This window comes from Cygnus olor, chromosome 3, assembly GCF_009769625.2.
Source record: "Cygnus olor isolate bCygOlo1 chromosome 3, bCygOlo1.pri.v2, whole genome shotgun sequence".
Taxonomy (NCBI): domain Eukaryota; kingdom Metazoa; phylum Chordata; class Aves; order Anseriformes; family Anatidae; genus Cygnus; species Cygnus olor.
Genome location: NC_049171.1, coordinates 52,171,279 through 52,196,097, shown reverse-complemented (window position 1 = coordinate 52,196,097; position 24,819 = coordinate 52,171,279). Strand labels below are relative to the sequence as shown.

At 40.3% G+C, this 24,819-nt stretch overlaps 1 protein-coding gene across 2 annotated transcripts in view; it reads right to left on the bottom strand.

The window, feature by feature from the left end:
* Positions 1 to 24,017, bottom strand: part of DSE (dermatan sulfate epimerase) — a 35,304-nt gene extending 11,287 nt beyond the window's left edge. Inside the window, exons 1-2 of one of the 2 annotated variants that reach the window (XM_040554368.1) lie at positions 23,907 to 24,017; positions 12,249 to 12,717 (exon numbers count right to left, since the gene is read on the bottom strand). In XM_040554368.1, coding sequence (XP_040410302.1) covers positions 12,249 to 12,664 — 416 coding nt within the window. In that variant the 5' untranslated portion in view covers positions 12,665 to 12,717; positions 23,907 to 24,017. Of the gene's footprint in view, positions 1 to 12,248; positions 12,718 to 23,607; positions 23,628 to 23,906 lie in introns of those variants that run through there. The other variant, XM_040554369.1, reaches the window with a different exon arrangement.
* Between the last annotated feature and the right edge of the window lie 802 nt (positions 24,018 to 24,819).

Genomic DNA, 24,819 nt, shown 5'->3' with positions numbered 1-24,819 from the left:
CAGAATATTTATTGCACAGAAACGGAATCTATTTATCTGAAAAAAGATTCACAGCATTTTTGTGAGAAAGTAATATCCCATAGTTTATACTCTTCCAAAAATCTGTAAGAATCTTTTTTCTTTTCCAAAGCAGTTGAATGTTAACAAATTACTAAATGATGACGATGGGACTGAAGCTGTCTTTAAAGCAACAATACAATAACTCACAATGCTATTTCTTAATTTCACAAACACATGGAAGGATAGAAGTAGAGATGATGAAAATTACTTTCATGACTACAGCTCAAATTAGCATACTTCATATCATTAAAAAAACAGCATTTAACATAAAATAAGTAAAATGATGCCATAACTCAAAGATGTTTTCTAGGAACTACCTGCTTGTATGAAATAATTACAATGAACTTAGCAAAACAGTAAATTTTTACCAAGAAAATTTATAACAAAGGCAGAGGCAGCACAGAACAAATATTTCTCTTAAGTCAAGCATATATAGGCTAATAAAGACTTTAGTTTTTCAGTACAAAGAATACTTTCAGGTTATAGTCCTACATAAAAGGGAAATGTGAAGGAATACACAGTGGAAAAAAAAAAAAAAAAAAACTTGATAAGCTTAACAATTACCAGTTACTTTCATGGTTGTTCTCTTCATTCACACACTTTGCAAAAATTTTCTACTACGGAAATTAATTTTAAATTATTTTAAATTGTTGAGATAAGATAGTGTCCTACAGTAATCAGTGGAAACTGTGTTGTACCCATGAAGATGTGTACCTTGCAGCTGTTCTGTGATTCTATAAATACAGTTTCTTCCCAGATTTGTATAAGCAGAAGTGTGAACAGATAAATACCAAATTAACAAGATCTTAAACAAACAACCCCCCTCCCCCAAACAAACAAACAAACAAAAAACTCCTCATTCAACTTTAGGAGCACTTATTTGCATTCAAAATACATAAATGAACCAGAAATTATGAATATCAGCCTAGTGCAGTGCAACTATGGTAAAACACATGGTCTACAAGTGAGGAAAATAACCCTTAACTTTTATTTCAATACATCTAACTCCATTGGAAGAACTCAAATGACCTTGGCAGTTTCATAACTGTATGTAAGAAAAACCTCCACAGGCTTTTTGATTAGCTGAGTTTCCAACAATTTAAGCATTCACCTTCACAGAATCACAGAATGGTTGAGGTTGGAAGGCACCTCTTGAGATCATCTAGGCCAATTCCCCTGCCAAGCAGGGTCACCTGGCGCACATTGCACAGGAAACCTTCTCTCAGTTTCAATCCCATCTTCTGCTGGGTGAAGTTATACATTCATTTTTTCTTTTCTTAAATGAAATCATTATCTCAAGGATTTTAAATTAAATACAGGAACTCATTCGGTATTACTTGAACAGCAAAATGTGGCGTTTTTTTGAACCAGGATTTTTACTAGGCTAGATGATTTTATTGTGAACAAGGTTGTGAACAATATTAAGACAGCTAAAGCTGTGGTAACATCAGCCAAAGCATCAGGAAAAAAGTTCTCAAAATTTACTTTTCATCTTCTCCATAACCACATTACATTCTTGGTGTCTGCTGTTGGGAAAATTTATCTGTCATTTTGCTTCTGGTTCAAACTCTGAACTCATCAACAAAGGCTTCCAGCCAGGTATAGTAAAATTTCATATTTATGTTTTGGGTTAGTTGTTGTGGGAAAAAAATTACAGACCTGTAGGCCAAAACACTTACATGCTTTACCTAGGTGCTCATTATTTCCATACTTCCAGATGAACTAGAAGAAAACATAACTGAACTAGGCAAGCAAGTCTTCCCAGTCGCCAGGTATATTTATACTGTGCCATGGAGGCACAAAAATTGAAAATCTCAGTTAACAGGTCATTTGTCAATCTCAATTGATTCTACGATTCTATGATTTCTGCTTTTTCATCTTTGGATATAATTGGAAAAACTCTTAAAATGTAATTAGACATATATGTAAAAATGAAATTCTATTCTATGCTGGATATACATAACACCCTTATCTCTGACCAGCTATATCATGAACCCAAATTTGCAAAGTACTTTTAATTTTGCTTTTCACCAAACCTTTGCACATTCATAGATCAGAGTTCAAATGGGAACAGGAAATATGACTTTAAAGACCTTAGAATAGAACAATTAGCATGTGCTTGAGGCTAAGCTATACGTTAGGGGAAGGAAAGAATAACGAAATAATTTGATTTAAAACATTAAATTCAGATTTCAGTATCCTTGTAACAACATATAAACTGCTAATTAGAATGTGTTAAAAGCCATTTAATGGTCTTTATCGACTTCATCTGAAATAGGATTTGACAATAGAACTGATTTATTGTAAATTTCCTTGTTATTTGGCTTGATATTTGCTAACTTTGTATTTGGTTTTGAGCACAACCCAGCATCAAATTCTATAGCATAAGATTGTGCGTTAATGTCTGTGGCAACATTTCTGATAAAATAGAAAATGCTCTACACAGGAAAGGATAAGCTGATGACTGCATTTAAGTTGACTTCTTCAGCAAAAAGAAAAATCAAATCTTTCAGTGGGAAAAAACAAACAAAAAATCACCTCCTGCTGGGCTTCCTAAGCCTACACATTGTTATAGTTAACCCCCTCAGGTTTAGACGAAGTAATTTTGTAATTACTTCCATCAAATTGCAATTCTGTATAGTAAGTAAATAAAATTTAACAGAGGAGATGCATGCAAGTAACAGGGAAAACCAAACATGATGATTTAAATACACTTATTTCTAAACATACAAAGCTTACAGCCAACATCTGTTCTTAAAATGAACTTCCCTTGTAAGTAACAGCGATTTAGCTGATATAAATCAGTGTGCCTCCATTAACTTCATTTCAATGGAATCAAGCAATGTACACTAAACATTGTGTAAAATGATTCTCAAGAATGGTCAAGTAGTAAGCATTAAACGCTTTTTGTGTCTAAATTGTGCTCTCATATTTCAAATAGATCGCCAGTGTCAGATGTGGTAAACTGCCTGGCTGATAAGCCGTGGGAAAGCATGGTACCACAGGCCTGCAATGAGCATGGTCTGTGACAAAAGTTTTCAAGGCTATTATGAACTACTCTGTTCCGAAATATTAAAGTTGATTGTATTAATACAAGTAAAGATGGGTGAAAACATGCTGAAAACAGCTCTTTTCTAATCCTATCTAGACTAAAAAAACATCAGCCAGTACGAACCTCAGCTTAGCAATTAATTGTGTCTGAGGGCAGCAGGCAACCTTTATTTTAGTGCTGTTGCCAGCCTCTCCTGTCTTTTAAAGGTATCAGATGTTCAAAATAAAAAAAGTAAAAAAAAAAAATCCAGAGATCCAGACTAAATAAAAAAGTCTACAATGGATTCTTTAGTGCAGAACAACTACTTAGTTGCAAACAAATGCCTGGGTTGCTCTGTTTAGTTCTCTTTCATAGAATCATAGAATGGCTCAAGTTGGAAGGGACCTTAAAGATCATCTAATACCAACCCACAACTTTAACTTTTTTTGTTTAAAATATTTTTGTTACTTTATTTTAAACATTGACTTTGAGGTAGATCCTCCACGAGGAAACTGTAGAGAAACGAAGGGATCACAGATAAGGTTTTATGTAAGTAATGGGGTTTTCCTACATGTTTTGAATACTTTAGCATAGCGTAAGGTGGTGTGTGTGTTAGATTTGCCACCTTCTATAATGAACAATGAACCTGAAGATGATTATGGTTCAGTTCTTCAGTCATCAGTTTATGCTGTCAAGAACCACCACGAGTTCACTGCACTGTCCAAGATTAATGGCATATATACCACCTTTTTGCATAGAAATTAAAAATCAATATCCTGTCTCCTTGAAACAAAAACACCACCAAGAAAAATCATGGTAAGATTACCACAACCTCACCACTTCTTGACAATACCACTAAAGTTGCTAATGTCTTTTCTTTCAGTAGAAATTGTTTTTTGTATTATTCCCTCATTTCTCTCTACTAATAACTACTGCATTATCAAAACCATAAGTATTATAATTTCTCTAAGAAATGTAAGCCAAGAGGAAAAAAAATATACTGTCTGTCCAGTTCAAGGCCGGATTTAAGACAAGCAATTCTCCCACTTAAAGTGAGGTCCTTGATCATGGCCTATGGGATATTTAGAATCAGCTTTCCTTCACTTTGTATCCAATTCTTAAAAACAAATTGAAGTAAATAGGAATATAACATGCTCTAACTTGAGAAACACAATACCCTTCTGGGTATCATGATATCTGATCTCCAGCCTCCGTATCAATAAATAACATGGCATAGTTGACTGCAAAATGAAGCACTAAGCACATCCTGACACATATATTACGCAAGTAATCCACATCCTGAAGCTTAATGCTCCAAACTTCCCCATGACAAATTACTTACTGCAGAATAACTTGGAGGTTGAGGGCAGATTAAGCTAGTGATTGGAGGAAGCATGGCAGAAACCACTTCACAGTACTGGAACTCTCACTCGCATTAGGTAGATGCAAAGGCAAATGAATAAGGGCTCTATTCAGAAGGCTTACAGCTGAAAATTAGTCCAAGGACATCCCTTTAGTACATTTAGATGTAACCCATCTTAGACATAGTAGCTAGGTAACAGCATGGTTGAGCTTAATGCATGCTAAATGTCAAGCGTGGATGCAAATGTGGCATGTAATAGTGCCAACTGAGCTCTCAGTCCTGAGGCCAACTGCATAACTGTACAGACTTGCCAATGCCAACGTCAACATCAACACCCTGGAACTCCAGATAACCTTGCTATTGTTCTGACCCACTTCTGGGAGTAGGTGATACAGCTTTAAACCTTCAATCAGGCAAAGGAAATATTCTTTCTCAAACAGAGGAAGCATACATACCAAGAGGAAGCATAACCACCAAGGGAAATGAGACCACCAGCATTTATTTTATAAACTAGACTCAATGTCCAGTATTTTTCTTAGAAAGTCTCTAAAACAAAATATTTTCTTGTGCTTAAATTGAATACTTTGTTCACTATCGGAACAATGTTGTCCAATTTTTTTTTTGAAAGAAAATCCTTGAAAAATTCTCTTCCATCCAAAACAATATCTCAGCTTTCACTGTTCCAACATTTTTCTGGTTGCCACCAGAGCAAAAGCCATATTATCTGCACAACTCAAGTGCTCAGCCATTTGCAACCATAAAAATACTAACAGCTTTTTTTTTTTTTTTTTTTAAGTCCTTGAAAAACTGATGATTTATATTTCCTGTGTCTAAGGTAAAACATAACAAGTTTGCTCCTATCCCTTTATCAGCCGTGTTTCAACAGCAGTCACTGAGACCCACTCATGCTTATTTCAGCTCAGTTCATAAGCAGACAAGTGGTGCTTAGATATAAAAGTTTAAATTTATACCAGAAAAAAAAATGACAACATATAATACTTCTGAAAAATGTTGTCTAAGAGCTTATTATAAAAGTAGGGTTTGTACCACTTAGGTGCTGAGGAGGCAACTACAATTTTACTCCTTTAGAAACTTTCAGCTACTGTCTATCCTCTCTTTCTCCATGTTTCCCTATGGGCTTATAACCATCATTCTACAGCTTCTAAAGCTGCTTTCAAATCATTTTCATTCAGTTTTGTCTTTGATCATAAGACAGTCCCTTTCAAACTTTGCTCTTTCTTAGTGTCAACCATGATCCTTCTACGCTGACAAATTAATAAACAAGAACCAAATCTGTTTTGGTAGTTCTCAGTACCACATAAAGCAAACACAGAAATTTAGTTATGTTATTATTTCTAGATTACCTCTAGCTCTCATTGCAGAGGATTTTTATATCAGGCATGTGAGCTCCCTGTAGTCACCACAGAACTTCAGTAACAATTTATCTCCTAGAAAACCTAGCTGGAACCATACGTTAAAATAGAAAATGTAGGAGAAACTCTTCAAACTTCAGCTAGCCAGACATCCACAATTCACAAGTTAATTTCACAGACATGTACAATTTCTGTTTTTAAATGCTACACATGAAAAAGATAAAAAAACAACATAAGGGTTTGATATTTCAGTTACTAAAATAATAAATATTCCAGATATCAAATTAATCCTCCTACCCTACATTTTCTTCCTCCCTGTACGAGACTATCTCAGCATCCTCCTCCAGGCTTCTTATATACTAATTTCTATTCTACAGTCTTATAAAACCCTTCTCAAAATTCTTTGAATGTGCCTGATGGTTATTATTAGGACTCAAACAGATGTGCTAAATTTGTGTTGTCAGCATAGATCCTCACTCGACTTCAACTTTGCACATGTGAATGGATTTTATTTGTACATTTATCTACACATTTAAGTATTTGTATTTGTGTATCTTTTACTTTACAATTCATGTTGTTCTACACTGAGCACTATCTGGACACTATCAGCAACAGTCCTACGGCATACTCCGATACTTTCAATAAACAAGGACTAACAGAAGGCTACAGGATTGCTGGTTAACAAGAAACACTGGGAGGGCCAAAAAGTTGTTATGCCGAAGCCTCCTATTAGTTTTTATTTCCTCACTGCTATTTCCTTGGAATGTTTGCATGTGCTTGACAGCAATTATCTCCAATGTGAAACCCCATGAAGTCAGGCTTGCTGTCAAATCCTACACCTTACTGTACATTGGTAACATACTTGTGTTCAAAAAATGGTGTGTGAAATATGTGCCCCCCCAAAAAACAAAACACAGAAATTCCTTGTCTAGAAACTCTAAAGAGGGAAATACCTCTGTGAAAAGGGTGCAGAATTTGTGAGCTTCTGAGGTATTTGTTTGTACAACACGCTTAGTAAAGAAGAAACTTTTTCACTGCTTTGTCCAAAATACAAAATCTGACTGGACTCTTATTTCTGCATGATGTGTGACTCTAATTACATCCCTTTACTCAGTGCTGGAAGAGGCCAAGACGGCATATGGAAAAAATCACTAGTGCAGATCCCCTCGGCCAATAATGCGTGTCTGGTAGGGAGTGTTCAAGAGGCAAGTCGGAGATAAAATGCCAGAAAACTGATCTATATCCTCTGCTCTCTGTAAAATAAGATAATATGGCTTAAATAAAGACAAGTTTTTAGACAGCATTTAGTTATTGAATCACAGGAAGACCAAGCAAGTTATTTAACACTAGGTTTTAATTTTTAACAGTAAAAATTCATCTATTTTCATTGAAACGTTAATGCACTACATTTCCCTGCTCTTGCTAACCTTCAAAACATAGTCTGTTCCCATATTATTTAGATGATTATTATAGTTAGCTATTAGCCATTGACCCTTTGTTTATTTTAAAATGTAAACCTACTCCAGGATGTAGCAATTATGGATGCTCTGTTATGAGCAGCATGACTATCAACAGCGGTTGTTATGACAAACAGCTCAAGCTCTGTTAGCCTACACGGATGGGAATTCAATTAAGGGTGTCTTTTATTATGTGATATATGCTGACTATCACAGTAGTAGAGAAAAGACCTAAGTGCTTAATTACATGCCCATTCGAAGCACGCATCAATTATCAGTAAACTTTATATTATCTGTGTCGTGATAATATTGAACTATATTTGGACTATACTCACTAACATAAAGATGAGATTTAAGAATGTCAGTCTCCTTGATCTCTTGACATTCTTGGACAAATAACCAGTGATCTATCCAACTACTGCACATGCTACCAAAATATACTTTTGTTTTCTAGCAAGGTTTAAATTTTATTTATGACTGTTATGAAAATTAGAGGAAACTCATTCAACATTTTTTTTTAATTCCAGAGTTATTTTAAAGTCAATGCCATTTCAGCAAAAGTCAAAAACAAATCCAGATTATATTCTTGAAAGGATCAAGTTGCCAAGAAGTAATGTATATGAGAGCCAGATCTAACTTGCTAACATGTTGATTATTCCTCAGAGATAAAAAGTAATTTTTAGAGCAATTTACATGGCACTCTAGGCACCTACATTATAGAAGTATCAGAAGAAAAAGGTTTCTCCAGACTTACTTATTTTACTGATATATCTCCAGACAAACCCTCTTTACTGCTGGCATAAGCGGTTTTGGCAGATGAGTCTCACAACATTCAGGGCTGTAAACCTGAGCATCATGAAAACACGTCCTTCCTTCCACCCTCCTGTTAAGAGCATGTTTACCTCAAATCATTTAATAAGGACAATAGTCTTAATTTAGCAGCCAGAATAATTTTTTCCTCAAAGTCTGAGAGGAACTAAGCATGACTAAAATAGACTGAACAAATTTTTTTTAATAGTTCCATTTCTGCAACACTGCAAGAAATGTTCACAGCCAGTCTTATTCAGGACTTATCTCCAGAACTTCTAATTGCCTGCTAGTAGCAATCATGCAAAAGCTCATAAGTGCAGTGTTTGTTCTCCTAGTTTTATCTTAAGTGGAGAAGTGTGTGTAGTAAAATGTTTCTCTGGTACTTTTTAAATTGCATTGCTTGGGAAGAACAGATTTATGAAATCTGTCTGTCCACTCCTTCAGCTTCTGAACCTGTTGACCTATTTGAGCAAAGCCAGACATAGCAACACATGCCACAGGGATGTTACACACCTACAATTTTCCTGAAAACCACCATTGGAAAAGGGACAGGAATGTACAGTTCTGGGCTCCTCAGTACAAGAGGGACATAGAACTACCAAAGCGAGTTCAGAGGAGGGCTACGAAGATGATTAGAGGACTGGAGCACCTGTCGTATGAGGAGAGGCTGAGAAAACTGGACCTGTTTAGCCTGGAAAAGAGAAGATTGAGGGGAGACCTCATTAATGTGTATAAATATCTGAGGGGAGGGTGTCAAGAGGATGGAGCCAGTCTCTTTTCAGTTATGCCTAGCAACAGGATGAGAGGCAACGGGCACAAACTGAAACACAGGAGGTTCCAGCTGAATATGAGAAAACACTTCTTTACCGAGAGGGTGACAGAGCACTGACACAGGTTGCCCAGAGAGGTTGTGGAGTCTCCTTCTCTGGAGATATTCAAAACCCGCCTGGATGCCATCCTGCGCAATGTGCTCTGGGTGGGGGGGCTCAGCAAGGGGGTTGGACTAGAGCATCTTCAGAAGTCCCTTCCAACCTCACCCATTCTGTGATTCTGTGATATATGACTACCATCAATGATGGAGATAGTGTGAACTCCATGTTGACAGCATTTTCAGCCATAAGTTCAATGGGGAGAAACATGATTGGAAAACAGGTCCCTGTTTCTGTTACAACATTTGAAAAGCTGCTAGACATGTTTGGAGGTTATACAAAGGGCAGTTCACCCCAGCCCTATTGTCTACACACAGAACCTTGATTAGACCTTTATTGTTTGTTGAACAACGTGTCTGCATCTTGTTCAACTAAAACAGTGACAGATGGCTGTGTAGCTACATATTTCCACTACCCACAGTGAGTGTGAGCAATGAAACTAGGGAGGAAGGTGATGAGTTTGGAGCTGTCTGTAGGTCCTACTGGAGATGGTCACACATTCTGGGATTCACCCGTGGACAGCTGTCAGTCTGCCAGCGTGCCAGGGGAAAGGCAGTTCTACAGGTTGCTTCCCAGGCTATCTGGTGAAATGAAGGTAAGACTGAGGGTTTGTATTGCTATGCATCAATTTTGGATGGCAATTTTCAATTTTGGAAAATTTTGGAACCAAACAACATCCTTTTGTGCCACTACTTTTCTTCCTAACTCTCATGTGTCCTCTCTTCCTTAACATAAAAGCAATTTAAAACATACTGCAACCCTTCTCCCTCCCACCACTTTTCTTCTAGTCCATGAATTTCTGTAGCATTCAACAGCTTAATACATGGTACAGGGGAACCACAACACTATGACACCTTTTAAATAATGCCTATCAGGATGATACAGATCCCAAGTCATGCTAGATCAATCCGGCATATTTCCCATGAAGGGCCTTGGCTGGAAGCCATTTAGAGGACATTCCTAGTTGATCTTTCCCCAGAGATGGTAGGGAGTAGTGGTCTGAGCAACGAATACTGCTTGAACAGCTAATGCTTCCTCCTGTGCTGACTTGAAATCTGACTCAGACTTCTGGTGAGCTGCTGCCACCACAGAGCTGTAGGACAGCAGTTGCCACTGCTAGAGGGATATGGTGTCCCTTTCTAGCTAGAGCTAACTGTCATGGGCAGAAGCCCCTGTTCCGACAAAACCCCTATTTCCATCCTCTGACCTCCTCACAGTGGCAGCAAACCTGGGGCACAGTCAGCAAGGTGCATGAAGTAGCAGCTGCTGCTAGTGGGTAGGAGAAATGCAGCTGCCTGAGGGGAGGGGGGAAGGAGACAAATTGCTGGTAGGTATGAAAAAGAGAGGTGAGGAGAAGGAGAGAAACTTTGTGGTTTCAATTGCTAGACTCACTCATACAGAGAGAACGTTAACTTCTGCTGCTGTAGAGAGAGTGTGGGCAAGGACAGAGTAACTCATGTGTAACAACTCACATCCAAGTGAAGTTTATCCAGGCCATCAAAATGCCAGATACTCAAGCAGTTGTATTAAAGTATTTACATAGACAACTATTTTTATCATATCCTAGTAAGTCTTAAGGAGAAGAACTGTGCGGCAAAGCAGAGATGCAAGCCTGAATCATAGAATATCCTGAGTTGGAAGGGACCCACAAGGATCATCAAGTCCAACTCCTGGCTCCACGCAGGTCTACACAAAAATCAGAATTCAGATCGTATGACTGAGAGCATAGTCCAAATGCTTCTTAAACTCTGACAGGCTTGGTACCATGACTACGTCCCCAGGGAGCCTGTTCCAGTACCCAACTACCCTCTGGGTGAAGAACCTTTTCCTGATATCTAGCTTGAGCCTCCCCTGTCGCAGCTTGACTCCATTCCCTCGGGTCCTGTCGCTGGTCACCAGAGAGCAGAGCTCAGCGCCTGCCCCTCTGCTCCCCTCATGAGGAAGCTGCAGGCTGCCATGAGGCCTCCCCTCAGCCTCCTATTTTCCAGGCTAAACAGACCAAGTGACCTCAGCCGCTCCTCATACGTCTTCTCCTCTAGGCCCTTCACCATCTTTGTAGCCCTTCTCTGGACACTCTCCAACAGTTTTACATCCTTTTCATACTATGGTGCCCAGAACTGCACACGGTACTTGAGGTGAGGCCACACAGATCAGAGTAGAGCAGGACAATCACTTCCCTCGACCAACTAGCAATGCCGTGCTTGATGCACCCCAGGATACAGTTGGCCCTCCCGGCTGCCAGGGCACACTGCTGGCTCATATTCAACTTGCTATCAACCACAACCCCCAGATCCCTCTCTGCAGGGCTGCTCTCCAGCATCTCGTCGCCCAGTCTGTACGTATAGCCAGGGTTGCCCTGTCCCAAGTGCAGGACCTGGCACTTGCTCTTGTTAAACTTCATGTAGTTGGTGATTGCCCAGCTCTCCAGTCTGTCCAGATCTCTCTGCAAGGCCTTTCCACCCTCAGAGTCAACAACTCCTCCCAGTTTAGTATCATCAACAAACTTACTCAAAAAACACCTTCTAGTCCTACATCCAAGTCGTTTATGAAAACATTGAAAAGAACTGGCCCTTAAATGGAGCCCTGGAGGATCCCACTGGTGACTGGCCACCAGCCTGATGCAGCCCCATTTACCATAACCCTTTAAGCCCTACCTGCCAGCCAATTGTTCACCCATTGTGTTATGTTTTTATCTAGCTGTATGCTGCACATTTTGAAGCTCAGACAGATATTAGAGCATTCATAAAACACTTGACTGAGGAAACTCAGAGTCACTTGTACCTACACTTAATGATACCTTTCCTGAATTCTTTCTAAGGAAATATTACCCAAAGGAAATGTACAAGTCTGGAAAAAAAGAAAAGAAAAGCACTTTCAGCATTTCTCACTACAAATCAGATGTGAAACTCTGGCTTCTGATCTGTGGTGGTTTGTGACTTTTTATTTTTATTTTTTAAACTTTATAGCAGTTGGGACGGCACACAAAGGGCCCTGCCCCTTCTTTTAGCATCAATTTACAACAGGACAGTTACAGTGAGGGTCAAAAGCTGTGTGGCACCACTGGTCCAGACGAGGGTAAATGCATTCAGCAAGTCAGTTACTGTCAAAGTGAATGTCAACTGAAATAATTTAAGTCATTCACACATCCAACTCACTCTTTCAGCTGCAAGCAGTATATACAGTAAGAACAGCAACTTAAAAAAAAAAGAAAAGACAAAAATCTACCAACTAGGCTGAGCTGCCATCCTCTCCATGTAATCCTTGGCCATGCCGATGGCCTCAATGTTGTCAGGGTAGAGCACGCAGAACATTGCCAGGGCCCCAAGATTGTTGCCATAAATTTCATTCCACCGAGCGCTGAACTCCTTCGGGTCCCAGGGAGGCAGGTACTCCAGGGGATTGGAGAGCATTGTTTGCACTGCCTCAATCAGCCGAGCCGCAATGTGCCGGTGCGTGGTGGCTGCCTGGAGACGCAGACCCTCCACATCCCCCTTGGAAAAGTAGAGCATGGGGTAGCTGTCGTAGTTGGCGTTGACAAAAGGAACCATTGCATCCGGGTTCTCCCTGGCTCCGAAGGCAAAGGCAAAGCAAATTGTGTGTATGAAAAACACACTTGGGGCTCCTCGTGTGTGAGTCCTCATTGTGGCATCAGATCTCCAAGCCCCAGTGGGAGCCAAACCATCTTTGAAATATCCTATGGAAGACAGATGTGAAGGAGTTAGAAAAATAATCTGTGAGGCAATATAATTAAGGATGCTTTCTAGGAAATATGATTCCATCTAGACTTAAAAAATAATAATAATGGATTGTCCAACTGGCTTTCAAATCATTTCTATATGAATCATCCAGACAAAACACCTACTGAGCAATTTATCCTAAAGGAAAGCCTGTATGCTTTGCAGAAAGCCTATCCCTCCCACGTCTTTCCCTCCAGTAGCTGATACAAGGCAAATGAACACACTGACATCTCTGGTGCTCTGAACTCACCAAGATTTCAAGTAATTGCAGCAGTGCCTAATTCAAAGCACTGCTGACTGTACTGGCAAGCAGAGAAGGCAGGGAGGGAAGGAAGGAGGCGTGGAGACAGCCACTGAGATGGTGCTAGCAGCAGCCAAGCCTGCGTGCTGCACTGGCTGATGTTAACAGCTGGAGAACGAAGGATGTGGAATGCTGGAGTTTGCGCAGGGGTCATTTTATACTGTGCTCAGGGCCTCCAGTTCTGACACGTCCTTACTTAAAAAAAAAAAAGCAAAAACAAAAAACCCACAGTCTCAAAAAAAACCAAAACCACTATCACCTCAATAATAATAATAATATCCAACATGACAAAAAGAAAAGAGAAAAAGAAACAGGCCGAACCTTAGAAAAACAGCTGAAATACCTAGCCTCTAGGGCATTTAGGTATTTTGTATTATTTTTTTTCCTAAGGGGCTCACCATTTTGCATTTGGAGATTTACGGCCAGCTACCAAGAAGGCTGAAGGTTAAAGTACATTTTTTCCTACATACACAGCTTCTCAAAATGTGCTCAAATGACAAATCTAACTGAGGTTAAATGCAAGTATTTAAACATAGTAAGCTACTTTGAAAGAAATACCAACTATCTAGCCTGAAGTCTCAGATAAAAAATGGCCAGGATCCCCCTGAGGAAAGCCAGCAAATTCCTCAAATTCTTCACAGGGGAAAGGTTACAGAAAGCAGACCCACGAGAGACAGTTTTATGTAAATAATGAACAGTAGTTTTCAATTATTAAAAAGAGAAATAGAAAGAAAACCTAAAAACAATAACGAAATCATTTTTCCATGGAAAACTTGTTTCATAGGATTCAGTAATAAAACTCTTAAGAAGCTGAAGTACAAAACAACCTTTTATTTCTCCTCATCGCTCTGAACATATAGATGCCAAAATTTCCTAACAGAAACGTAGGCTGCTGAAACCTTATTTAGAGACCCACATCCTGATTCTACAATGTCATTAATACATGCACAAACAACAAGATAACCTTGTTGGACTGGGTCCCTCAACAACCACTGGGTACACAGACCCTCTAGTCGTCCATGTTCAGCTCCTAAAATTAATTTGGGAGAAAGTAATTTTAGCCAAGAAGCACATCTTTTCTCGTGCATTCCTTCTTAGGGTAAAAATAATATTGTACTCTATAACTGCCTACTTTTTTGCATTACAGTGCATAGCATAATTGCTTTAACAGAGAGTAATGGAAGATGACATTTTCACAGCATGCTAATGCATTTTGCAGGTAAGTTTTGCCCTTTTTTGGATATAAACCAACCATTACAGGACACATTACACAGATCAAAGAGTGGTTTAGTTGGTAATACTTTTACTGTGTCTACATATCCTCTCACCACATATGCACACACAAAGAAACATGCACTGTAGTTTATCCAAACAGACTCTAGCCCATTGGTATCCTCATCTGTAAATAATGAAATCATACAACAGTATATTTTGAAATGAAGGAGCTAAAAAGCTGCCAGACCAGCACATCATGTTTAAAACACAATACCTTATTATTTTTTTTTTTACCTTGTATATTAGAGGCAACCACCAAACCACAGTGTTTGGCCTAAAAATAGGATAACTGGAAAATGGGTATATCATATATTCATAACCAGCATATACAGAATGACGGTATGGAAAAGTCAATAGACAGTGACAAAAGCAAGACTACAACGTCATTCTTACTTATTCATGGTCAAATCATACCAATGTCCTTCCTACAACAGCCCATGGCGGCAGCAATTTGGTAAGGCCAGCGAGCCCTGATACACAACTTTGCAGGGTTCAGCACCACAAGACTGGTGGCTGGAGAAGGTAGCTAATAAGGAGTCCACCTTCCTTCCCATGCAAACCTCTGTGGAGGCACCAGCTACAACCACATGGAGGCAATGACCGAGGTGAGGACCCAGGATGGCATGAGTACAGCCACAGTGATGCTACAGAGGGTGAGGAGAGACAGATTTCTACATTTTCTCAGCTGTCATGTCCTTAAGAGCAGGACCAGGAAAATTAATAATAAGAATCACAAAGCTACAAACATAATAGAAGTGTGGATGCCCACTATCAGCCAGATAGTAAGGAAATACAGACTACATGTTTACAGGCAGCCCAGACAAACCAGCCCCAAAGGGATTAGAAGAAACTAAACTGCCTTGAACCACACACTCGATTTAGGACTTCCCTGACTAGAACCAGACCTGACCACACACTGCACTGATTTACTGACTGGTCCCAGCAACTCCACAGGGCTAAGGGGTATGTTCGTTCTTCCTCACTTCTGTAGTTGTTTAGAAGCTAAACTGGTTTATAAGACATCTCCAAAACCACTTCAAAAATTAGCAGGTGGGAGAGGCTACAGACTACAAAAGAACCAAAGCACCTTCAACAGGAGGATCTGACCAAAACCAGTAACATTTAGGGACTATCTAAAATTCATTATGATGGTATAAATGTACCTGGAGGGTAGAATAACCCCAAACCACCAAAGCAGAATGCATACTTTGTGTGTTGAACTCCATATTTTGATGTTTCCATAGTTAACTAACTTGCATACTAAAACCTGAAGAAAAATACAGCACTGTTTGGAAACATACATATGAAATCCAATTATCTCCATAGCTTAGGTGAACCCAAACATGGATAGATAACTGCCACATAAACTCCAATTTACCAGTTGTGAGCGAAACTGCAACAAGTTTGTTTAATACATGGGGCACAAAAGTAAAGGAGCTTGGGCTTTCTGATCGCTTAAATCTCACTCACAATACTATTTTTTTTTTTTTTTTTTTAAGTTAAAAGAATTTCTTGTTCTCATATTACACTACATCACTACCAACTGCATCTTCCAAGAAAAACTTTACCAAGCAACTCAACCTTTTCTGAAACTGTTCTTTTATTCAGTTTGGAAACCGCAACCTGATAAAGTATTAAAAATAAGGAGAGTGAAGGATGCTTGCCCACAGAAGAAAATGTTAATATACCATGTGCTTTGAAAGGTCGTCACTCAGTCCTAGACTGAAAGAGCATTGGGCATGATTTCCACTCCATTGCGAGCAGAAACTAACAGTAAAGAACACCATTTATTCTAGAAAAAACAGAGTAAATCTTAACTATTTCAATTCTCCCCATCTGCATTAAAGAGTGGATGTTCAACTGGAGAAAAAAAAGGAATTGTTAAACTAATGCTACTAATTGAACTGGACATTGGTATATACACAGTAGGTTCACCAAATAAACACTGTTTAAAGGAAAACCTAGGCCCTGTTTACTCCAGCTACTTGTGCAATGAAAGACAGCTCCAGCAGCGAGAAGGTTGGAGCAGGAGAAGGGAGAGTGGAGAAAGAACAGTGTGGTTGGGACCACCAGCCAGCACAGCCATCCTCGAAGCAATCTGATCTTCTTGTGGAGCACTAAAAAAAAAAATAAGCCATTTGGAGAACCGTGGTTTTCTGTGGTATCAGTTCTGAAGAGCACTATACTTTGTGCATGATTTTTGCTGGGGCAACACTTATCACTTCCTAGAAGAAAGAAGTCACAGGTGTCTCTGGTACAATCTCTGAGACCAGTCCATGCGTCACCTCTCAAATGGTGGTCTCATCAACTTGTACATCCAACACCAGAAAAGGTAGTATTTGGGATTGCTGGTGATTAAAATTTCCATGAACAGAAGGCATCGCAACACCATGGATTATTCAGGTTTCTGTATGAGAGCACTTCCCCAGAGCCAGGGCTGGGACACGTACAAACCACACCTGTCCACTCAGTCCCACCGGGAACGCCTGTCACAGCACAGAGCTCTTGCCTCACCTACACCCACGGAGGCCACGGGCCCTCCTCTACCTCATGGTGGAGGACCAGCATCTATAAAACTGAGTTTATCAGTTATAAGTAGTGATGTTTTAAAACCACAGTGCTTATAGCAATTGAGTTATTTTGTCAGTTTTACCACTGATCGGAATATTTTGCAAACGTATTTAAAAACGAGAGCAACCAAGTCACCTACTGAATCCGATAACATTTAAGGACAAAACAATGCAGACTAACTCCATGAAAACATAGAGTGAAAGGGTCAATAGAAACCAATTCCTGTATGTTGCCATTCAGTTCCTACTGACTCATAGAAGAATCTGAGCGCAAAATTAGGCAGCACAGCGGGACCAAGAAAAGTATAAACTTTGTGCTGCAGCAATCACAACAAATCTGGTGTCCAAACTCCCAAGCTATGCAGTTCCCACATCAGCAAGTACTCCAAGTCCCTTTCAAAGCAGCTGGGCTGGACACCGGTGCAGGAGAACCTCACGTTCCAGGACAAGAGCAGTTGGGAGTCCTTCCTCCAGCCTACTTCTGAGCAGTTGGATAAAACCAGTTTCTATCTGTCTCTCCAGTGAAAATGCCGGGAACGTGTAGAATCACTGCTTACAACTTGAAAATACCTATTATGACCTTAACCACCAGGGGACATTACTTCACTTCTTCCTCTGATTTTTTCCACTATGAGAAATACGCTACATTGCGATTACATAATGTCAAAAGTATTTAAAAGCTTATATACTGAAGTCTCAAATATGAATCTGAATCAAATCTACAGTAAAGAATGTATAGCTCAGGTACCCATGCGTTTGTTTTACACTTGTTCTAAAATGATCTGAAATACCTTAAAATAAGCTTCACATCAGCTCATATCTGAATAACAGCTGTACTGTGAAAATCATAAAGACAACCAGAAAGAACCAGTTCCTAAACTAATTATCAATATATGACATCATGTCAGCAGTCAAGATTTAAACTTGTGCCTGTCCTTTGATCTAAGTGCAAAATTCAATGGATCTATTTAGCACAGTAAAGAGCTGTGTGAGTATCATTCTTTGAGAACAATGGCTTACACTCATTCTACACTGTGCTACAGACAGAACAGTAACTACAAAATATTTTTATAAGTTTACAGTAGGATATGTAAGTTATCTGCTGTGGAAACTTCATCTGCTTATTCCTTTCATTTACAATCTTACTTGTCTATTTTACTACCACATATATAAATTAACATACACACACTGAATGCATAACCTTTTCTCTGCCTCAAGTGAAGACAAGATTTAAATTGTCTGCATGCCCAAACCATAGCCTGGGAATTTGGAATTTTCTGCTATTTTACAGTTTATTCCACCACACAAATGCTTTCTCAATAATGTTTTGGTTGCACTAATATTACTATTCTTAACTCTTACTGGGATCTTTTATTCCATACACTTCACCATGCAGAATAAGAAAGTAATTTTGATATACAGAACCATAAAGGCACTCATTCCCAACTAGTACAGACATGCCTGTTAAGGCATCCACACTCAGTGGATGAAATGAAAGCTCAGTCACTTTTACCATCAAAGACATAAAACTTTGAATTACCACTGAAAGATCTCCTTTAGAGCAACAGCATTTTTTATCTTATCCCAAGATGAAATAATTTGTAAAGCGCCATTTAGATAATTAAAAATAGCTTTCACAGAAGCTAGCGCTAAAGAAAGAAAGTTTGAGAATCTTCCTATAGGCCAAAAGAAAATATTAACTCCACTATCCCACCCACTGATGTCCCAGAGGTCAATCTGCAAACCACTCGTCCCTCTGCTAAACTGTTATAGAATGTAGGACACTTTTAGGGACTAGGACTATTGTTGTAATAGACAGTGCAGAAAAACAGAACAAAAGTTCCTGTAACAACTTGGGTTGTGAAAGACAATTAATCTGGCAGCTGCTAAGAAGTACAGCTATTTCTGCCCCATGCAAGCAGACCCATTCAGCTGTCTGGAAGCATGTAAACACTTGGGTTCAGGGTATCATAAACCATGCAGAAGGATTCCAGTGAAGGCAGTCCACCAGCTAAAAGTGAAACAGTGTCTCACAACGGGAAGTAAGCAAAGGAAGAGATTATTTGAGGTTACTGTGATCTACCCATGGATCAAGCAGAATTACAGCGCACAGGAAAAGCTGCAAAACATTCGGAGCATGACTGCCAATAGGCAGGAGGTGCAAATAAAGGACAGAAAAAAGTTATTCATACATGTAAAAGGGGAGAGGCAACTTTACTGCTGTCAAAATGAAGTTCCCCTTTTTGATTAATCCAGCCTACTCAAACTGTTGCACGCCACAGAGCTTCCTCACATTTCAGGTGACCGATTACAGCACCAGAGACTTCTGATACTAACACTGGTGTTTCCAGCTCTGACCTTAGTTTCTATCCTCTTTTCCAACTAATACTTCTTTATTAACCTCGGTCTTTACTCCTCCAAATATCTGTAAAAGTTTTAAGTCCCCTGGCTTATTGTTCACCTCCACTGTGTACAATGAACAGTTTTAAACTTTCCTGCTTATTGTGATAATGGACCTTCATTCAATTGCCTCCAAGATGCTAGACATGAATGAATGGAGATGAATGTCCCAGATGCAGTTTTATAAAACCAGTTCTTTCTCTCTGCATATCTACACCTATCTACACGCTTCAGCAGTTGAAGATATCAAGTACGTATTTATATCCGTAAAGCATTTCTGCAGGATGTCATACAAACAAATGGGAATGTATCGTGCAACACATCCTTCACTTGCTATGGAATCAAAGCGCATTTTAACTGTTTCCATACCCGGGTAATGACTCAGTCTAGCATATAAAACTATAATAATTTTTACTTTTCATTTATGTTAATGTATACTGACAGCACATAGGAGCACCAGCAAAGACCAAAGACATTTATGTTAATCAACTCACGAACATGAAAAGATTGCAAAATGAATGCCTCTGTGTTTGTGGACCTAAACTGCACCACCCTACCTGGTAGCCACATCTCACACAAATCAATATGCTGTTCTTTATTATCAGATGCACCTGACTTTTTCCAAGGTACAAACTCGGAGAGACCATCAAATATATTGTCATGTGGCTCCTTCAGGGTGATTACTGTCTTATTGTAGCCAAGAACAGCCCTGATATGAAGTGCCAAGTACATTTTCATGGAAAGAAGCCTCAAATGCAGATACAGATAAAGGCTACGCTACTCCTGCGAAACTTAGCTACTCAGTTGGGATTACCAAGTTGCTTGAGTAGGCTTCAACACAACCATAAAATGAATAGGCTAATCTTGAAATTTAGAATTGTGTAGTCTCATTTCTGACCTTCAGCTGTGAAGGCAGGGCTCTCGCAGCGCAACTGAGACCTTATAGACTGCTTCAGTAGAAAAATGTAATGCACCACAGTTACAAGGATCTGATTAAAAAGCTTTAAAATGATAGGACAGCCACAGATTTTTTTTTCAAACAACTTTTAGGAATACTTTAAAAGCTCTAAACAGCTACTTCATTAGAACACTTATGATGGCACACAGTTTCCACCAAACATTCAGCATATTTACTATTTCTGAGAAAAGGCAACAACAACAAAAAAAGCAAGAACATAAACCAGGACAACTGTAGTAGAAGAACTCTAATGTTAAAATTAAGTCTACCTGCTACTGAAATACAATACCTACCTGAGTAAAACAACCAGAGTCCCTGCGATTCATTGTCTGTTCTGAATAAGGCTGTTGCCAATCTCTGTTGTACATTCTATGAGTCTAAGCAAGGGGGGGGGAAAGAAAAAGACCAAGCAAAGGTAATTTCAGGCTTAATAAATAATGGCCTTACTGTGCCTGGGCTTTAACACCTGACTGTGTCCCAACAACAGATGAAAGGGTGATGTCAGCATCTGACGGGAGAAGCTATTTCCGGTGCTCTGTCCTTCATGTGATCCCAAAAATGACCAGATCTCATAGGTCAGGACTATATTAACAACACCTTGCTTCCGCTAAACTTCTGATGACCAAGCACTAGTGAGAAAGGACCCATGTCACATCAGCAAAATTTAATTTTTCCTGGCAGGTTTTAATGCAGGCTCTGCTCTGTTCCCATCCTGAGCAAATAATTGAGTCTGGAAAAAGTGCAGTGTACAAGGGTTTGGGGTTTTTGCTAATGAAGCAACTTCACACCTCACCATATCCCCACTGTGCTTAGCTGTGCTGACAGACACATACCATGGGTTTTGCAAGAGGAAGTTTTGAACCTGTGGAGTGAATGAATCCTTGTATAGGTGAGCAGAAACTTGACCTCCTGATTATAGTGAAGAAGTCACGCCCTGAGCACACCTGGGACATCATCCCTGGACCATGTTCCTCCATGCTTTGGTACAAGGCTTATCCACCCGAACAGAGAAGCAGCTCAAAGGAAAGGCTTTCAATCAAATATTAAGCCTATTTATAATAAATACATTGCTGCAGTTGTGAACACAAATTGGCACCATGTTGTAATAACTTCAGGGGACTGAAGTTCAGCTCTTATCTAGATCAGCTGAATGGAAACAGCAAGGAAAGTGCAAACAGCCAGGACAAACTTGCGGCTGAAATATATTTGCCAATACAACTTGCTAAGTAAAAAGACATTCTCTTCTACTCTCCTGACTCGGATTATCAAGTCTAAACCAGGAAACGATGGTTACAGAAAGTTGTTTCCTTGTTTACATTTTTAATCTGTGCAGAGGGGAAAAAAAAAAAAAGGCTTTATTTGTTTCAAAATGTCCAGGAACAATAGCAGTAGTAACTAAACTTTTCTGCTTGGTGCTAGAGTATGTTGTGGGTGCCAGATGTGCAAGTTTCCAAACCCAGTCCCAGGAATGTGACTCAGTTTTAACTAAATGCAATCACTTCCATGAGAAGGGACACTTCAGTTGTACAGACTCATTGACATCCTCATCTGACCTCTGCTCTCACTGCTCAGACTGCCAGGTACTGATGGACGTGATGGATTTCTCCACCAGCAAATCAGATGACTATGTTCATCCACAGCTCAACAGCTACCTGTTGATGGAAATGACTTTCTACCACCACCGATCCAGGCTTTTTTTATTTGGAGAAAAAAACGGAACAACTTTTTTGAAAAAGTGTATGTGCTTGCTGTTTGAGTACTTGAGAATGAGAAATGGAGCACACAGTGTTTGAGATGAGCCTTTAAGAAGTACCAAAACAGAATCACCACTCTAAACCAGCTTTCAGCTACTCCTTTGTACTTTATTGTAACTGCATGCAACCTATGAAAATCAAACCTAACATTCAGCCTGGTAATTAAACACATTTTCCTCTCTGCTATGATACAGAAATGCACTAAATACCTAGTTAGAGCATGTAAAATAAACTGTGATAACAGTTGAGCTCTCTTGGGCAACTAAAATCTCTCAGCTTTTATCATAAGAAGCCAATTCACATATTTCTTCTGTATATTCTGTGACCGAAGTACTGGTTTTGGAAGAGATTGTACACGGCAATGGAATGACAAACCAGCACCCAGTGTCTTCTGAGGCCTGTATCCATGGCACAGGACACAGATATATTTATAAACTATTCTCCTATCTTGCTCTTGTATCAAATAACAGCACTTATTTTTTTTTCTCATGGCCATGCAAGGTTATGATAAGTATTCCAATACTTTAAGCAACAAAACCAAACTCTTATACTGAATAAGAAAATAAAATAGTATTTTGTTAAATCACTAACAGTTCTTTCCCAATGAAACTGCCTACGATCAGTGTATTTTAGTTTTGCTTGCTAGTGAAGTTTACAGTTGGGAAAATCCCAATGCAGAACTTGTCTTTGCTGACTTCCTTTAAAATCTTTAACTAATGTAGGTCACGAAAGAAACACATATAAGCAGCGACACACAATAAAAGAATTCCTAGTTGGAATAATATTTAGCGCTTTTGTAGAAAAAAAATGCACCCAAGGATCTCCAAGTGGTTCTGAAAGAAATTCATTAAGCCTCTCAACACCTCCGTGAAGCGGGCGAGTGCATTTATCTGTTTTACGAGGGAGGAAGCAGAGACGTGGAGAGGTGGGGCGACTTGCCCAAGGCTACGCAGCAAGAGTCTTTCAGAGCAATAAGCACAATCTGAATTATTGATTCCCACTGCTGCCCTTCAGCTGCATTGTTCCCTTCTTGAAATACTGCGCTGAGTTACAATAATTGCTGGCAAGATAAACGTGATGTGGCAATTTTTAGCGGAGATTTGCGTTGCCTTTGTTTAGGCTACATTAAAACTTTAGCGTTAAACTCCAATTGCTTTTCTCAGGGTGACCAAAACCCTCCAGCTCCTTGAGCAACATTTCCCCTATTTCATTCACAGCTGTAGCCACTTCTTACGCTGTCACTGCTCACGTCCAACAAGGCAGCAGCTCCAGCTTGGGAAAAAAAAAAAAAAAAAAGCAGGAAAACCTCGCAGCTTTACATTTTTTGGAGGTTAGCGAAGCGGCTGCATGCACGGATGTCAACCTGAGAGCCGGCGGAAGGGCACCGAGTGCGGGCGCCCCCCTGCACAAGGCCGGCTGGGCACCGCGAGTTATAGCGGCGACTTCCCCAGCAAAATAAAAATTAAATAAATAAAACATAAATAAAGAAGAAGAAGGAGGAGGAAAGCGGCAGGAAGTCGCACGGGGCAAATCCCCCTTTTCCTGCCCCTCGGCTTCCCCAGGCGCTAGACACGGGTGCCACCGCCTACCTTCCACGGGAGCGCGGCTTGGGGCTCAACTCATCGGCGGTGCTCCGGGGGGGCACGGGCAGGTGAAGCCGCTGCTCCCCAGGACGGCACCGGGACGGGGACCTGGACGCACTCACCCCGGCCCGGCTCGGCTCGGCTCGGCTCAGCTCTGCTCAGCCTCCTCAGCCACGGTTTTTCCCCCGGGGCACAAGGAGAGGGGGGGAGGAACGGGAGGGGGGTGCGTTTTTCAACTCAGGAAGAAAGTGGCTCCCCCCTCCCGCTCCACCCCCTCCTCCCCGCCCTCCGCCCGCCTTCCTTACCTCTCCCCGTCCTCCTCCTCCTCCTCCTCTTCCTCCTCCTCCTCGTCCCCCCGGCGGCCCTTCACGTCGTGGCAGCGCCGCAGCCCCGCTGTGCCCCCGCCGGGCTCGGGGAGCCCCCGGCCTCCTCCTGCTCTCCCCCCCCCCCTCCCCCAGCGGGACCGAGGTGGGGAGAGCCGTCAGCGAAAAGCAAAATATATATATATATAAATAAATAAAAAGGAAATATGCGCCCGCCCCCCGACACCGAGTGTCGGCGGTGTGGTTTTGCGCAGAGATTGATGAAACCATCCGGGATGATCCAGCCGATACCCGTCTCCTACCGTGCTGTGCGCTGGGACCTCCCATGGGAAAGTTCCCACAAGGCAGCGAAGAAACAAAAAGGCAATTTGCTAATCTGCTCCCCTAAGTATGGTGGGGCTATTTATATAAATGTTTCCCGTGTAAAGCAGAAATGCGAAACGCCGGGACCGTTCAAGCCAATCATCCTGACTTTTTCTTTTTCTTTTTCTTTTCTTTCTTTTTTTTTTTTTTTTTTGAAGATACCTAGGAAAGTAATGCAAAAGACAACAAAACAAATGATCCTTTGGAACAGTTGTCTTTGCTTTCTTGCTCACTGTAACCAGGAAAAAGTATGAAACAAAGGATTTCAAATGTTCGTTGGCTTCAGAAAACTGAGCACGCTTTGTCATCTTCAGACTATTGGACTGGGATCCAAATAACAATATTTACATGTGATACGGGTCGGGATGCAGTCCAGGTACCTGAGGTTTAGATTTCCCAAAGCTTATTCTTTATTTTAAGTCAGTTTACTGGTGCTACTGAGTCACTCGGTGGCCTATAAGTGCTCGGTTCCCCTGCTCTGACAGCGTTAAACTGCATTTTCTGAGGGGGATTTTAAACAGGATCTTCATGG